This window comes from Hirundo rustica, chromosome Z (assembly GCF_015227805.2).
Source record: "Hirundo rustica isolate bHirRus1 chromosome Z, bHirRus1.pri.v3, whole genome shotgun sequence".
NCBI classification, from domain to species: domain Eukaryota; kingdom Metazoa; phylum Chordata; class Aves; order Passeriformes; family Hirundinidae; genus Hirundo; species Hirundo rustica.
Window position 1 is genome coordinate 452,685 of NC_053488.1, and position 17,276 is coordinate 469,960.

The 17,276-nt window shown below is 42.8% G+C and overlaps 1 protein-coding gene across 1 annotated transcript; it reads left to right on the plus strand.

Annotated features, from left to right (window-relative positions):
- The first annotated feature begins 378 nt into the window (after nucleotides 1-378).
- MALT1 (MALT1 paracaspase) lies at nucleotides 379-16,602 on the plus strand. Its single transcript, XM_040089220.2, has 17 exons — nucleotides 379-530; nucleotides 1,276-1,442; nucleotides 2,847-2,968; nucleotides 3,364-3,514; nucleotides 3,639-3,817; nucleotides 4,050-4,146; nucleotides 4,808-4,840; nucleotides 5,925-5,951; nucleotides 6,793-6,828; nucleotides 7,679-7,882; nucleotides 11,010-11,187; nucleotides 11,462-11,536; nucleotides 11,916-12,043; nucleotides 13,557-13,706; nucleotides 14,389-14,546; nucleotides 14,746-14,871; nucleotides 15,614-16,602. Exons 1-17 carry the CDS (start codon nucleotides 379-381, stop codon nucleotides 16,076-16,078), a joined length of 2,448 nt encoding a protein of 815 aa, XP_039945154.1. The 3' UTR covers nucleotides 16,079-16,602.
- The last annotated feature ends 674 nt before the right edge of the window (nucleotides 16,603-17,276 follow it).

Here is a 17,276-nt window from a genome sequence, read left to right on the forward strand (position 1 = left end):
CCTCAGAGCTCACTGCCCTCAGGGTTCGGTCCTCTCAGAGCTCACTGCCCTCAGGGTCCGGTCCCCTCAGAGCTCACTGCCCTCAGGGTCCGATCCCCTCAGAGCGCGGTCCCCTCAGGGCACGATCCCCTCAGGGCTCACTGCCCCGAGGGTCCGGTCCTCCCAGAGCGCGGTCCCCTCAGGGTCCGGTGCCCTCAGAGCGCGGTCCCCTCAGAGCGCGTCCCCTCAGGGCTCACTGCCCTCAGAGCACTGTGCACGCGCTGCCCCCAGAGCACGGTGCACGCGCTCCCCGCAGGCGGACCCCGCGCGGCCGCCCCGTCCCGCGGTGCCCCGCGCGGCGCTTCCTTCCGGACGGCAGCACCGCCCCGGCGGGCAGCGATGGAGCGCGGCGCGGCGGGGCCGCTGCCCCTCAGCCGCCTGTCCGGACCGCTGCTCCGCAGGCTCAGCGAGCTACTGGACCGCGCGGCGCCCGGCAAGGGCTGGCGGGAGCTAGCGCAGCGAGCGGGGAGCCGCGGCACGGTGCGGCTGAGGTGAGCGCGGGCAGCGGCGGGGCGCGGGCAGCGGCGGGTGTTTATCTCTCTCTCTAATCCCGTAAAACACTGAAAGTCCACTTGATAAGTGAAAGTATCAGCACACACTGAAGGTGTCTCGTCCCCAGGCTTGCGTGGCACTGTGATTTAATGAAAGAAACGTTGATTAATCTTTTTAGTGAGAATACGTAACCTTGTAGTCCCTTTAGGTAGCTGCCATTATTTCCTTATTTGTGTTGACTGAATCCGCTGTGATTGAAAGTGCGTGATGGCAACAGAATTCTAAGGTTCAGACGCAGTTAGCTACTGAAAGCTGGGCCCCAGCAGTCACTTGCTTACAACCACTTTCAAATCAGTCTTCCTGTACTTTGAAATTAAGAATCTGACTCACTCTCTACGGCTTCTGAATTAGGCTCATGGAAATGAAAGGTGCTGTACTACTTTTTCTGCTGAAACTTTAGAAGTGAAAAATAGAAGGTTTCTTAATACATTTGCTGAGAATTGTGAGGTATACACGTCTCTTGTACCATGCAGCTCACTAATATCAGTTTCTGTCAGTGGAGGTGTCACTGAGTAACCTCTGAACTCCTGAAACTTGAAGGAAATGCTGCCAATATGTCCAAATCAGCTAGGATTTTCCCATCTCTATTTTTAAAGCTCTTTTTATTTATCTACAAGTGATTTTTTTCTGAGAAAAAAAGTATTAAGAATATCTGTGTCATGTCTTTCTCACATTATTCCATAGCCCTCTGGATTTGGAGCAGTGTTCCCTCCAGGTGCTGGAGGCAGAAGGCAGTCCCAGCTGGAGTCTCCTGAAGCTGCTGGGGGATCGAGGCTGCACTGTGGTGGAGCTGGCAGAGTCCTTGCAGGCCCTGGAGCACACAGAGGCTCTCCGCTGTCTCAGCCATTCAGGTCAGTTCTGGGCTGTGTTTTCACTGGAGCCCTGGATTTTAGACTGGAAACACTCAAGGTAACACTCTACAGTAACTAAAAACATCTTTAGTGCTTGACTTCTGGTAGCTGGGATCCAGATGATTACTGAGGTAATTGGCTCATCTGATTCTGAGGTTAGAAGTAAGCCAAGCGTTCATGCAGTGTTGTTGCAGACTTGGACTTGGCTGCATGGGTGTGCTGGGTGTTGTCCTTCTGTCTGCTGACTGGGATTTGGTGTCAGCCTGTGCTTCTGGGAGATGCTTATGGACCTGAGGTGGACTGACAGGTAGTGCTGCCAGCACTTGGGGCTGGAAGTGTCAGTAACTTATCCCAAGTGAAGGGGAAGGGTCCAGTTAAGGCAGTTCTGGTACGTGCCGGATTTGGTCCAGCTTGCTAACTGGACAGATAAACTAACTTAGGATAGAACTAGATTATCTTCTGCTAACACTTGGACTTGATGATCCTTGTGGATCCCTTGCAGCTCAGCATATTCTGTGATTCAGTGTGGTTGTTCACAAAGTCTAGGAAGTGGGGCAGCACAAGGAGATACACAAGTAGGACCACATATATCAAGTGCTACTTGCTGTAATACAAAAGCAGAGCCCTCTCTTAGGTCCTTCTTCTTCAGGATGGGGTGAAATTCAGCTTCCTGGGAAATGAAAAAAGCATCTCTTTGAATGGGAAGTGGAAATGAGACCTGCAAGCTCTTTGCCATGCTGATGGTTGTCCTGTTCTTTGGACAGTGTGTGAAAAGAAGCCATGGGCTGAGAACCATTGTTAGGACAATCTTGGGATTTTTCAAGTATATTGTAGCAATGCTTTTCACTCTTTCATTAAGTGAAAGTGTTTCCCAGTGTATCAGCTAAGGATATAACAAATAGATAATAGGTAAGATTATGAATACTGAATTTGCATGGTGTGTTTCGAAGTCTGGTAACCATAGACGTCATCTTCAAAGGTAACACTTATGCTCTGCATTTTCCAAGGAAAATGGAAGAAATGGGTATTTGTAATTAATCATAAAATTGAGCTGGAAGGTTTTCCTTTTTGAACCATTAATTCCATGGTATGTACAGGAAGCGACTGTCTAGTGCTGAATAAACCAGAGGAAAAGAAATGAAACTGATGAAATTGTGGATCAGATTTCTTAGAACTTGTTTGGAATGCTTCCGACGAGTGCATATCGGAATGCTTATCTTCTAGTGAATTTTTCTGATCTATGTTCTTAAGAGCTGTTTGTGATGCAAATCAGGAGAAATTTAAAAACAAACAAACAAACAAATTACAGAAATGTTCTTTGCTCCAAGTGTAGTTTAAATGAAAATATATATGATGGATTTGGATTTCTTCATGACTTTCCTGTGTGTAAATTCTGTCTTTAAGGTATAAAGATCATTGTACAGCCAGACTCTCAAGCAGTGCTCTCTGGTCAGGTCGTCAAGTTGTGCTGCTGGGCAACAGGACATCCATTTGTGCACTACCAGTGGTTCAAACAGGAAAAGGAGGTAAGAGTTCATAGAGAATGCAGGGTTTTTAAACAGTGAAAATAACACATAGTGATTTTGGATCATCCTTTTTTTAAGACTCTTGTTCACAGTGAGAGAATGTTGCTGTAAATAGTCATAAAACCGAAAGTTCAAGAAATGCTGGATCTTATGAACGTGCTAAAATAAAACAGTGGTTCCTTATATTCACAACACTTCATTCCTGGGGGCTGTGAATGTGGAATGGGGCAGAAAGAAAGCTGTAAGTTCAATTGTCTCAGCCTACCAGTAAGTTTCAAGTAAGTGAAGGAGTTGAGCATGGTGTTATGGAGCTGGAAATAAACATTGTAATGCTTGATCCTGGTTTAGATTAAACCAAGCGAAATGGAAGTATTTTTGGTTCACCTGTGATGCAGGTTCCCCATGGTAATTCTCCAGAACTGGTTTTGAGTCCAGTGAGTGTAAAGGATTCTGGCTTTTACATCTGCCGAGTGAACAGTGAATCTTCTTTCATGTTCAGTCAGTGGGCACGCCTTGAAGTTTGTGAGCTTCGGGATACACCTCATGGTGAGTGGCAAAAATGCCTTCTGAAAGTGCCTTCCTGCTTCCTCAAGGCCCTTGGGCAGCCCTGTTGCTGCGCTTAGGTTGTCTCACACTTCCTTTTGTTGTTACTTCCTTTTCATTTTTTAAGGGCGCTTAACGGGTTTGCCTGAAAACAAGTTGTGCATTTGTAATCAGCCTCAGCCACAAAACCTGACAGTGGGGGATGCTTTGGTACTAGAATGTGGAGCTGTTGGAAACCCAATTCCTCATTACCAATGGTTCAGAAATGGATTTCCTTTGGCAGATGGGAACAAAAATGTCTACACAGTAAGTTACTGCAATGGGCCACACTTGGGAGCTAATGTTAACCACCTTGAGCTTACCACAGAAAGTTCCCTTGAAGAGAATAATTTCTTCAGAACTTGGATAACTTCTGATGAAGTGCTGCTTTTAGTTTTTTTACTCTTTCTTTCCTGTGGGGCTTCGATGCAAGGTTTAAATAGCCGATGCAAGTATTTTTTGGAGGTCTGTTGAGATGATGGTGATGTTGCTTGCATAGGTAACTGATGTGGATGTGGGACATCAAGGAACATATTGGTGTCATGTATTCAATGACCGGGAGGACGAAGACAGTGAGAAAGTAGAAGTCATTATAGGTAAGGAGTTTTTCTTTTATACAGGTCAGCTCCTTTGTCCATTTCTTCTACATCACTAAAATTTATTTTTGAAGCTTTCAATATTAAGCCAAGCAAATGCCTTCTATATTTTCAGTTTATCCATTTGTTAAAACACCAGTTCTTGCATCCAGCAAATGGAATTTTAGAGCTTTGGGTTTTTATGGTAACCAGCACAAAAGTGCTATCCCTTTTTGGCATGTATGTGGCTTGTTACCAGATTGCAGGCTGATTTTTGCTTTTTGACAACTAAAAACCACTTTAACCCTTCCTGGGGACATGAACTCTGTCACGTGGAGTCCTTCGCAATCAGGAGAGATTGTTCATTTCAGGTAGAATGAATGAACACGTTTCAGTGTGTGTGTATTTGCAGTGAACTGGAGTACATCTGTTTGTATAGCTTCCAGATGGACCTGGCAATGCTATTGTGTAATTTCCTGACCCAAGAAACACCCTAGTTTAGTACTCCTGAGTTTCAGGAATCATTACTGTACAGTGTTGTGGCCAATGCAGATTTACAACACTGTAAAGTGAGCCGGATTGCAGAGCAGCTTGACAGTGCCCTTTGTCTTCCACCTTGTGTGCTAACTCTCATAACTGAGAGCTTGTTTTCCAATTTTTTTCCCCCTCCTTAAAACACAAGGAAGGAGAGCTATGGCAGTGGAGTGCACAGAAGGTAATGTAAACCTCTAGTTGTGAATCAGTTTTAAAAATCGGTGATGGGGATGTCGGGTTGTTTGAGAGTGTTGCTGAAAGGCATGTGTGGGTTAAGAGCTTGGGTTTAAAACACTGATGGATGCAACCGTCCTTCTGCATGTGCTTCTCTCTTCTTTGCAAGGACACCATGCTCTAGATCACACAGGAGAAAAAACAGGCTACTTTCTTCTTTTGTGGCATTCAAATGAATATAAAGATCTGGAGATTTCTTTGGTGGGACTCAGGAGGCAAACATCCTAGCAAGAAAATCTGGAGATGTTCAGGAACCTGGGTGATCTTAGAGAGCTGGATAGAGCTGGTTCCAGTGTTAGCTCCCTGTCTGCAGAAGTGTTTCTAGCAACTTCCTTAGGGTGATTTCTGTTCTCCTTTGCATTTTTGCAACAGGGAGGAAGAAGTGTATTGTGACCTTTAATGTTGGTACCATGCCTCGACTCGAGCATCCCAGAGTCTGCAATAGTCACAGCACAGGGGATGTGTCCAATGGTGTGAGGCTGCTCCAATAGAGCACTGGTGCTTCAGAGATGTTAGTTTTCTTTTCCCTGCTTTTCAGTGTTCTCAGAATAAAGAGGGGAAACCCTTGGTAGCTTAGAATGTTTTAAAATTGTGTCTGAAATCTTTCTGAATACACATGGCTTCCCAAAATCAGATTTCTTGCTTGGGATGTTGCTTTTTCTGCAGCCCTTCAAACATCTGTTCTCCACTGGGATGATTCTGATACCTTGTTCCTTTTTCCTTCAACCTATTTGCATGCCTGTGGGATTGAGGTGTTGTAACTGTCACCCTCTTTGTTTTTACATCTACTGTGCTGTAATTTTGTGTCTAGCACAGCTTAATGTATCGCTATAGGATTTGCTCTTCTTTGTGTGGAATAAACACAAAAGGTTTGATTTGCAGAAATGCAAAGCCAAAGGTATTTTAGAATGGTAGTTTGTTTTCTGTGTTCAGCTTTGTTTAATAATGGCACAACTCTTATATTTTTACTAATAAAATGGGGTTTCTGCTTCTTGTTTAAACTATTATTTTATTGATGTTTTCCTTCACAGAAGATTTAAGTGATCTTCAGGAATCAGGTAAGTGATAAGTTTTGGAAAACTTTAATTTCTAATCTTGACTTTATGAACCTTAACTTTCAGTTACAAGTCACTGAAGACTCGCTGGGTTACAATATAAACTTTACAATATTTGGATGTATCTGTAACTGAGAACTGAACAGGATCTGGTGTCACCTTAAGGGCAGCGCAACTTTCTAGTTCCAAGAGATTTAACTTGAAGCATATAGAGAATCATAGGGGTGCTGTTTGTAAAATCACCCAAGGCTGCACATTTACTTAAACAAATGCAAAGGGAATTATTCTTGTCTGTGGTTTGCAAGATATCAAATGTGTTTATGTCTGCCCAGCCTCAGTTTCAATCACTGAAGGGCTTCTCTGTTGTACTGTCATGCTATCCAAGTGGCACACTACTGCTTACTGCTTCTCTTGGCACAGCATTGGCTCTGCCACCCTCTGTGAAGTACAATATAAAAGAATTTTCACATCCAGATGGGAATCCCTGCTAAGCATCCCCCACCTTGCATGTCTGCATTTTGTTTGGAGAGGATGAACTGTTCAGATGTCACTGAAAATGCCAATGTACAGTTTTTGACATTCAGCATCTATTCTTTCTTGATGTATAGAACTAGCTACTCACATTCTGTCAGGATGTTTGCTGGAAGAGGGTGAAGGAAATCAGCTAAACAAAAACAACAATATCAACAAAACACACCCAAACCCCACCAAAACAAAAAGAGGGCTATTTCTTGCATTAAACTAGCAGTGTTAGACAAAGCAGTGCCACTAGACTGTGGCACTGGGGAAGATGCAGTTCATTTTCTGTGGTCACTGACGTGCTGCTCTTTTCTTCTGTTTCAAGCAGACCCACAAGAAGAATCTAGTCACAGACCTGTGGGTAAGTAGTTTTGTACTGATATGATTGTATGTATTTGACATCTAGGAAGCAGAGTTTGCTGCTTTTGCATATTGCTCCTACTGACAGTGCCAGTGCAAGAGCTATGGGGCAGATAGAGAGCTGCAGCGAGGGAGATCTGTGGCCATTTGTGTAGTCCTTTTAGAATGCTTGCTTGCCCTTTCAGGAGTAAACTCTGCTGAGGGCACCAGTATTTTTAGTGACCCTGTGAAGCATCTGCAGCTTCTCATCTGTTTCAGTTTACTGCTTCAGATTCCTGTGGCCCAGCCTTAGCCAGTGTGTTACTCCATTCCTTTGAACACTTGGAGGCAATGGTTCTGGGATGATGTGATAGAAAGGATTGCTATCCTGTCTGCTGAGGAAATGCTGTCCTTGCAAACTCAGCTCTCCCTGCTCCGTCATCTGGATGCTTTGATGCTGAGCTGAAGCTCATAAAGAGATGGATAGCATATGTGATCTGAGGAATACTTGCTAGGTTTTTTTATCACATTCTTAAATTTGCATTGTAGACTTGAGTGGTCAGGCATGTTGTCCTGTTGATACTAAACCAGATGGAAAGGCTGCTGGCCTCTCAGAATTTTATGGCTCTTTCAGGTTTGTGTGAGGGGGAGTGTAAGTGCTCCCCTCTCATGTGGGTAAGTTTTTTTCTTCAGGCTGAAAAGAGAGTTGAGCTGTGTTATTGGTGTGGGATGATTTGTAAAAGCACATAATATAGTGTGCCTGAAGTGAGATTGGAAAGTCTTTTCACTTTGGAAAACCTTACATTTAAAGGTGTTGAATCCGTGGAATATATAAATGTACCATTTTTTTTTCTCTCTGTGTGTCTTGGCAGCCACAGACAAGGTGGCTCTGTTAATGGGAAACATGAGCTACTGGAATCATCCCCAGCTCAAGGCTCCAATGGTAGATGTCTATGAATTGACCAGTTTGCTAAGGCAGCTGGATTTCAAAGTTGTTTCTTTGCTGGATCTTACTGAGTCTGAGATGCGAAATGCAGTGGATGAATTTTTACTTCTCCTGGACAAAGGAGTTTATGGTAAGGACACGTAAAATCCCTTCTGGATTAGGTTGGTTTTGTATGTATCAAGTAGCAAACATCTGGTATTTGCCTCTGCTAAACAAACTTCAGGGTAAGTATGATGTATGTAGAACAGGAAGAATAAGTTAAAGGCACCCACCAGCATATCCTCTGACTTTGGTTAAAATGTTATTGTTCCTTTACTTTTAGAACAGATCAGATGTTTGAACTTTATTCTGTAACCACACCTAAAACTGCAGTGCAGGCTTCTAATTAATTTGATAGTATTGATAGTACTTTGCGTGCCTAAATTTGATTTTGGGGGACAAAGCACAAGACAAAAGTGGGGGAGAGCATGATGGAATTGATGCATAGAGCAAAAGCCTTGCATGGAAAAGGCCCAGAGTGATCTAGTTTGGAGTGTAAGAAAAGTTCTTAACATTTTCCGCTAGCTGCCACTATTTTGTCATTTTTCTAAGATTCTCTTTGCTAAGATTGTATTAAAAAACTCGAGAAATTATTTAGGACAGAGAGCAAAAAGTTTTCCCAGGTCTCTAATAGATTGCAGAATTCCTGTAGTAAAAGTCCATTTGAGAAAACATCATTTGATCCCTTTCTGGAACACAAGGTCAGCTTATTTCTTAGCATGACTTTTTTTTCTTTTTTTTTTTTCCTGAAGGGTGTTACCTGATGCTCTGTCTGTGCAGAACTGCCTGCTCTGACATTTGGGCATTTATATCTGAGCCAAAACCTGCCCGACACGAAGCCTCAGTCTGGCAGGAACATGAGGCTTTTGAGAGCAGTTTGCTTTTATTATTCCCTGGGAAATAGATGGCTTATCTGTTAGGGTGAGCTTCGAGATTTTTGCACCTTCTCAATTTTTCTCTTTAATAGCGGACATGAATGTAAAGTACTGAAAAATAAAGTACTGAAAGGCTTTAATGAGTTTCTCAGCAGCACCATATGAAAGTTCTTACATGGCATATTTTTGCAGTTGTACTTTTCCAGCCAGTTGATATTAAAGGTTAGCAGAACAGTTCTTCAGTGATGTTTGGCAATAACTACTTTAGTTTAAATGATCACTTTGTTCTTTCTGCATAGTGGCTATTAATGACTTAAAGCCTAAAAAAGATGCTGTTAGTGCACAAATAGGTAATGATTTATTGCCTTTTCTGGTGGGCATAGCTTCAGATAGAAGAGACATAATGACTACTGCTGTTTAGTCCCTGCTACATATAAACCTGATGCCTGCTAGGTTGTGTAATTCTGGCTTACTGCCAGGAAAGTGGCATTTCAGATGCTGGTCCTTAAGGGCAGGAGTAGTAAACAAAGTGATGATGATTGTCTCCTCTGCTGTCTTAGTCTGTGCTGTTCTAAATGTAGGTTGCAATTAACATTGTATTCCACACAGGGTAAAAGCACAGGCCCATGTGTTTGAAAGGCTAAAAATATTTAGGCTGCTTTCTTTTTAAATGAGAGGGACTGAGGCAGGGAGGGAGGGAGGGAGGGAGGGAGGCAGATATCGCTTAAATGCTGACGTCTCTGAGGAACATGAGCCTACTTAAAATTGTTGTGTGAGAGTCTCCGTTGAGGCCCTCCAAACATGTTTACTCCACTTACCCCAGGTATGTGCAGATTTATTTCTGATCATGAGCTCAGCATATTAACTGTTGCAGGTACTTGTCACATAGCACGGTCATCTGCCAAGGATAGAAAAGGAATGCAGTCAGTCAGTCCAATTACTTACAGAATATATGCTCAGATACATAGAATCTCAAATATCACCCTGATTTAGGTCCAGATCCAAACTCTGGAAATCACATTAAGACTTTCCTTTTAACTTAGGGCCTGACACAAGGTCATGCAGTTGCACTTGATACCATTTTTAGCTCTCTTGAAGCTCACCAGGCTCAGGTAGCCCTCATATTTTCATTTCTTGTAGCTGTGAGTAGTGAAAAGGTGAAAACATGTAGCACACCCACCTCCATGGGCTTAATTAACAGAAGATCATCTTTGTATGTTAGGGTGAGGCTTATTTTGGGTTTTCTCTGAATGTGCCAGTGTTGTAGTGACTTAAATTTCTCAGCAAATTTTAGTAAGAATAACAACTTATACATAAGAATATCGTATCTTCAGCCAGCATAAATTGTCAGGTTTCTGTTGACTTTTATTTAGCTGAGCACTATATTCTAATTACAGATCTCACCCATAGACTTCTTTGACTAGATAAATAAAAATTCTTTTAAAAAGATGGAATGTGCATCATTAAGGAAAACCAGCACTGGGAATAGACAATAGGAAAATTCAATTAAATCATACAAGCCTCTGGTAACTGCATTTTATGGCAGTAGAGATTTTTGATTCTAAGATCATCTAATCTTCATGCAAATTTATATGACTTTAATATTGGACATTTTTATTCATATAAGGAAAATCTAAGTCCTAGCTTGCAGTTTCCTTTCTCAGTGTTGAGAAAAACTTCCTTTAATTCCCTGGTCAGGTTGTTGTTTTTTTTTTTCTAGAAAAATATTCCATGTTTTATTGAAGATTCTAAATCTTTAAAATGTTGTAGACTGTTGTGTAGTGACACATGAGGGACATGATGGCAGGATAATAATTTCTGGCTAGGTAAGCATGCAAAGAGCTTGTACCCAGAAGAGTCATGAGTCTGTAACTAGGAGATATAGCTGCAATCAACTGAACATGAGCTTTGGTAGTTTTGTAATGGGGATGCACTCTGGAGTCCAACCAAACTCTTCAGCATTTTTTTTTCTGCCTATAAACTGCAGACTTACTGCTGCTCAGAGCTTTGTAATTGCACATGTGGAAAAGGTGTTTTACAGCTGGCACATTTCCTTGTTCCTATCTGTGAGTCACACTTCACACATAACAGACTGGCCTCTGTTAGAGGTCATAGCTACTTAGAACATTTTAAGAGTATTTAGCTTGGTGTGTTTATGCAAATATGTAACTGATTCTATTGCATGTGTGACTTTTGTGCTTCTTTTAATTTATTGTGTTAGCGCATTGTGGAGTTGACGTTTATGTGGCTTGGAGTGGCTTCAGTGAACTCCCTGGCCCACGGTCAGCGCTGTGCATGACGGTTTTGATGCACTGCTCACTGTCACACCTGTTTTGAACTCAGGTTTGTTGTACTATGCTGGCCATGGCTATGAAAACTATGGGAACAGTTTCATGGTTCCTATCGATGCCCCGAATCCCTACCGTTCAGCAAACTGCCTGTGCGTGCAGAACATCCTGCGGCTGATGCAGGAGAAGCAGACGGGACTCAACGTGTTCCTGCTGGATATGTGTCGCAAGAGGTATCTCCTGCTTTCCTGGGTGGTGGGAGCTGACCTCAGCTCTTTTCTTAACAGAAAGCTGGGCCTCCTGCTGATAAGAAGTCTTTAGGCTGAGAATTCACTCTACTGCAAAGTTCATGGTGCTGACTTTTGTATTTGAGCAGTCAGGATTCATTTCAGACTTGTAGGAGTGAAACAAATTACTGGTTCTGAACTCTTCTTTGTATTTTGATTTTGTTGCCATTATTAGTTCTCAAATTATTATTTTACTTTCTTGTCTTTCCATTTATTACAGAAATGAGTATGATGACACAATTCTTATCTTGGATGCCCTGAAAGTTACAGCCAACATTGTTTTTGGATATGCAACGTAAGGAAGTTTATCTTCTTCTGTGCCACAGAAATGACTGAGATTGTGTAGCTTTTTCAGAACTTTGCTGTGGGCCAGTAACACTGGTCACTTTTCAAGTGCAAAAACTCCTGAATAGAAGTAGTCAGGAGCTTCACTGAAGTCATCTATAATAAATTTAAGCTCTTCATGTGAGCAGTTTGATGAACAGGTCTAGTCTGTGATGTCATTTTAAGAGAGACTTCCATCAGCTGCTTGCAAGGGAACACAAAGTGCAGACCATGGACACAACCTGGTTTTCAAATTGTAGGGTTTCTTTCCTCATTCCCAATATAAGTTTACTCTTAATCATGCAGGTTTTTCAGTGTTTTTCCCTTGTCTGATGCTGATGATCTCACAGGTGCCAAGGAGCAGAAGCTTTTGAAATTCAGCAGTTGGGGTTGGCCAATGGAATCTTCATGAAGTTCCTGAAGGACCGTTTGTTAGAAGACAAGAAGGTCACTGTTCTGCTTGATGAGGTTGCAGAAGGTGAACTCCAGCTTGCTGCACTAACAGTCTCAGTCTGCATTACTGAAAACAACTTTGTTTCCATGTCCTTCCTCTCATGGTGAATGTGTTACACTACTTAAATGTCTTGTGTTTTGTTCAAATAGCAGATGCTACTGGGCAGCATATTAACAACATTCCTGATGCTGAGCTTCTTTAATAGTGTTCAGTTTTATACTTTCCTCTTCAGTGAACCTTATTTGCTCTAAGTATATTTCTCAAAGCATGGAGCTTTGAATTGTCCATCCACAAAACTGCTCTTCTGTTCTGTGGTGCCAGCTGCTTGTGGTAGTCCAGTCGTTTGCGTGTTCATTTAAACAATTAACATAATTCTCCTTGCCTCAGAGTGCTATAGCAATGATAATGATTTGTTCTCTAAGTGCAGTAAAAAGGGCAGTGCTGTGTTAATTTGCTTGGTTAAGTGATTGTATTTTGGAGTTGATGGGAGAAGCACTAAAGTGAGAAGTGTGGAGGGAAAACGTACTGCTGTGCAAACACCTGCTCCGAGCACAGAACAGTGTCAGACTGGGTGTGTGTAGGTGCATCAGCCCAGCCCAGCCCTGCCCTGGGCAGCTGCAGGACGCAGAGCTTTGTGTTCTGTTCAAGAGTGCAGGGAGGGACTGACTTGCCAGACAGCGTGACAAGGACTACTGTGAGTATTCCCAGGTGTTGAGTGTCGGGAAGTACAGAGGTGCTGTGCAGACACTGCCAGAGGAATGTTCCCATTGATGTTCCTGGAAACAGGCCCCATGGAAAAGGCTGCAGTTTCTGGCACCGTGGTTCTTGCTGTGCCTTTGCCACAAGAGTGCAGTGCTGGCTCATGGTCAGCTTGATGGCCACCAGGTCCCTGAGGTCCTTCCCTGCAGAGCTGCATCCCAGTGAGTCGGGTCCTCTGTGGACCTGTGCAAGGGATTATTCCTGCCTGGGAGCAGAACTTGGTGTCCCCTGTTACTGGACTTCATTACATTCCTCTCTGCCCAATTCCACAGCCTGTCCAGGACCCTCTAAAGAGCAGCTCAGTCTTGTGGGATACCAAGATTTATTTTTAATTATCTGCAAACTTGCCAAGTTTTGTACTCTGTCCTGACACGTGGGTCATTAGTGATGCTGTTAAATAATCAATATTGGGCCCTTGTATCTAACCTAAAATACTCGCCTTGCCCTCGGTGCTTTAGAATAACCTCTTCCGATGGAATTACTCACATTCTTGAGATTAGTTACCTTACCCTGTCAAAGCTGTGATGCTGCTTGGACTGGCTCTGAGGGACAGAGGACAATGTTGGCCAGGCCACGTGCAACCCCTCGGGGCTCTGGAGAGCTGCTTTGGTCTTCAGGGAAGGAAGAGCTGAGCAAGAAATACTTGTAAAACTGCAGCTCTTGATGGATGTGCTGGCTCTGGCATAACCACTGCAACCACACGTTGCAGGAAGGTACAATTCAGTTGGAATTGCAATAGCATTGATTTTGAAAGAACCTCTCTGCATCTTGTTCTTAGATATGGGCAAGTGTCCCCTTACCAAAGGCAAGCAAGCCCTGGAGATCCGCAGCAGCTTGTCAGAGAAAAGGGCATTAACTGATCCTGTTCAACAAAGCACATCTTCTGCAGAGTCCCTGGCACGGAACCTGCAGTGGGCCAAAGCTCACGGTACAGTACAGTCTGCTTTTAGATGATCCTACTGCCATGATGGAAAAAGGGAGAGCGTGTACTATCAAATGGAAATGGAAGAAATTCAAGTTTATAGCTACATTTTCATTACTATGTTCAGTTGGAAGCTTTTGTGTTGGGATTTACCCCTACATGAGACAGTAATGAACAAGGTGACGTGTAGAATTCAGGTGTATTCTCACTCAGACACTGGAGGGGAGACTTACGGGTTTGCCTTCAGGGACAGTCTCCCAGTACTGCGTGTCTAGCAGTGACATTTGTAAGATGTCATTGATTTCATTCTAAAGTCATCCCCTAAACTAGCCAGGTGAACTGTACGGTAAAATGTGCATGATGAAAAGAAGTTTTCAATGCAGACAAGAAAAATAAGACTGAGATGAGTTCCAGGCTTCCTAGCCTTTTAAGAAGGGCAGTGGGGTTTAAGACCTCTTTCCCTTTTTCACCTAAACTTCTTGGAGTGCATCTTCAAATTTCTTTGACAGTTGGGGCAGAGGGTCAGGGATGGCATTTCTAAGACCACTCATCCTATGGGAAGATTCTTTCAGAGATGCAGATGTTTATTTGTGATACCACTTAATTCTTGTTTGTTAAATGATTGAAAAAGAAAAATATATATGCTAAGTTTATATTTAGACTGTAACAATGTGTTATTTATTGGCAGAGCTTCCAGAAAGTATGTCCCTTGAGTTCCAGTGTGGTGTTCAGATTCAGTTGGGGTTTGCAGCTGAGTTCTCCAATGTCATGATAATCTATACCCGGATAGTTAAGAAGCCCCCTGAAATCACAGCTTGCAGAGCCCACATCACAGACTTTCCACTCGTAAGTGCTTCCTGCTGCTGTCTTGTGATCTTGCTTCACTGAAGTTGAAAATTTTCTGCTCCACCCATATCAAGCTGCATCTTGTGAATGGGTAAAATGGGTCTAAAGTGCTGCATCTTCTCAAACTGAGAGAAGTACTGTTCCATGATCTACAAATTCTATATCATCAATGAAGTTCTCTTTTTTTTTCTGGCAACAGGACTTGGACATAGATCCTAAAGAGGCCAATAAAGGAACTCCTGAGGAAACTGGAAGCTATTTAGTATCAAAGGACCTTCCCAAACACTGCCTCTACACCAGGCTGAGTTCACTGCAAAAACTAAGGGTTAGTGTATACTATTTATTACAAGTTTGCCCAGATAATTGACACTACTTATGTCGCTTTGCAGTTCTGTTGAGGCAGCTGTGTATTGTTATTGTAGTAAGTTCTTTGGAGGGAAAGAATGGATAATAACACAGTTCAGTGACTTTAATTTCAGCTGAAAAGTAAAAGGCAGGGAACTGATGCATATGCAGTCCTGAAACCAGTCTGCAAGGCCCTTTATATTTTCCAGGCCCATGCTGAACATGGCCAAGGTGGTTATTTTTGTGCAGATCACCTATTGCATGCTCTGAGGGTGTTCCTATGCTTTTTAGGAAGAACATAACCTGAAGCAGAGCTGCCTCTTATAAAGTCATTAGCAGGAGATGAAAGTGTTGTGTATCATCAGCCTGTGCTCCTGGGCACACAGTTTTGAAAGGTTCTCACTTCAGCAGACTGGGGCACTGCTGAGTGTCTCTGTATCTTTGCGTCATGAACATCTGTGCCAGACACAGCCTGGCATCTCTTTTACAGTGCTGTTGGCAGTTGAGGTAACACAAGTGCTTCTGGAAATACAGACTGTTCAGTGAACAAGAACTGACCAAAAGAGGACCTCAGGAAACAAGGCTTGCCCATTGTGTGTCTCTAGCTCCTAAAAAGGTCACTCTGCTTCTCCAGGAGACCAGAGCCTCCCTAATGGCTTCCTATAGTGTTTATTTGGAGAGGAAGTATAACTTTTTCTCTCCCCCTCTTTCCGCTTTTGCAGGAACATTTAATCTTCACTGTTTGCTTGCACTATGAGTATTCAGGAATAGAAGATACAATGGATGAAAGAAAGGAAATTAATGCTGGGAAGCCTCTTATTGCTAAATTAGGTCTTTACCGTGGATTCAAAACCAAGAACTGTCCCCAGACCTGTTGCATGCCTGGTTATCCTTTTCATAATCCAGAAGAATCGAGTCCAGAGGCAGCTGAATACTACATCCCTAGTCATTGCCAACCCAATTCCTGTCCAGGTGTTTACCATGCAAACTGTGCTTGCTCAACCAGCATCACACAACCAGAGGCATGTTCCTGCAATGGAACTTCCAGGATATTGACTTCAAGACATGAAGCACAACATTATTCACCCACTGTGGAAAAGAGTAATGTACCAGTAGAGACCACTGATGATACTGTTGAACTGGAATTCTTCCTCTCTGACAGCCTTAGCTTCTCTGAACAGCAATAGCTGGGATGTGTTTGGAATAGACCAGTGTGGCATCCTTGAACAGAGGGGCCTCAGCACTGCTTCTCCATCTTCTGGAGTTTGGAGACTTCTGGACAAGGCCCTGGAGAGTCTAGAGTAGGTGCTGAGAATGAGGTTGTGAGAAAAATTTTTCATATCCTAAGAGACAAAACTGGACCGATAAATTTAGGAATGAAAAACACATGATTTTTTACTTTTTTCACTTATTTGTTGTTTGATACAGGGAAAAATCTGAACTTCTCTGAGTTTCCTATTCTGTTCTTTGGCCGTCGTGTATTAGGATTGGTCACTGATGTTCCAGTGCCTTGGATACAGCCAAAAAGCAGCTCTGACTGCATTTCTCCTCTCTGATTGTCAGATGTCCAGTGTCTGGCAGCATCTGAGATGAATAAGATCTGTGCAAGGAACCTAAAACCTGAAGAGCCAGCAAACTGACATCACTTTTGTTTTTAAGAGAACTACAGATTATGAGAGGGAGCAAAGTCATGGAATCATACTGTGGTAGATTGTTTTTTTGTTTTTTGTTTTTTTTTTTTTTTTTTTTTTTTTTTTTCTTTTACATAACACTCTTAAAATTTTTGCTGATGTGATACCTGGTTTCTCATGTTCTGGAAGAACACTAACTGGAATGATGAGGGAAAGTGCCTGCTCATAGCAAGCAAGGCATTGTATGGTAAGTCTCACAGACATGCTGAGGGCTAAAATGAGGATCACAAGAAAAGTGATCTTTTATTAGGTCTTTGAAAGTCTTGTTGCTTTGAAAATGCGAAAATATTGGGGTGTGAGGAAACTAAAATCAAAGGGAGTTTTCAGACAGGGGTAGTAGCCTCTCCAGAACTGGTAATATTGAGAAGAAGAATCGCTTTCATTAAGATCCCCATCATAAACACAAAATAAGAGGATGTTATTGAGGCAGACAAGCCAGTTTCAATCTCCAGTGGAGAGTGCTGTGATCTGGTGGCCTGGCAGGATGCTGGATGGGCACTGAGGGATGTCCTGGTGTGGTCATAAAACTTTTGAGATGGGAATGTAATGCATCTTTAACCAGATCTGATCTTCAGGTTGCTTGGTGCTGAAAGGTGGATATAGGTACATGGATATAGCTGTTTCCAGGACAACAGCCATGCTTGAAGTAATCTGTATGTGAGGTTGAATTCCTTCTTTCCTTCTGCAGGGTGTT

Excerpts from the sequence above, each read along its gene's own strand:
- MALT1 (XM_040089220.2), top strand. The coding sequence starts at position 379 with ATGGAGCGCGGCGCGGCGGGGCCGCTGCCCCTCAGCCGCCTGTCCGGA. Across the intron at positions 4,147-4,807 it reads GAAAGTAGAAGTCATTATAG|GAAGGAGAGCTATGGCAGTG; the intron begins GTAAGGAGTTTT and ends TTAAAACACAAG. Across the intron at positions 6,829-7,678 it reads ATCTAGTCACAGACCTGTGG|CCACAGACAAGGTGGCTCTG; the intron begins GTAAGTAGTTTT and ends GTGTCTTGGCAG.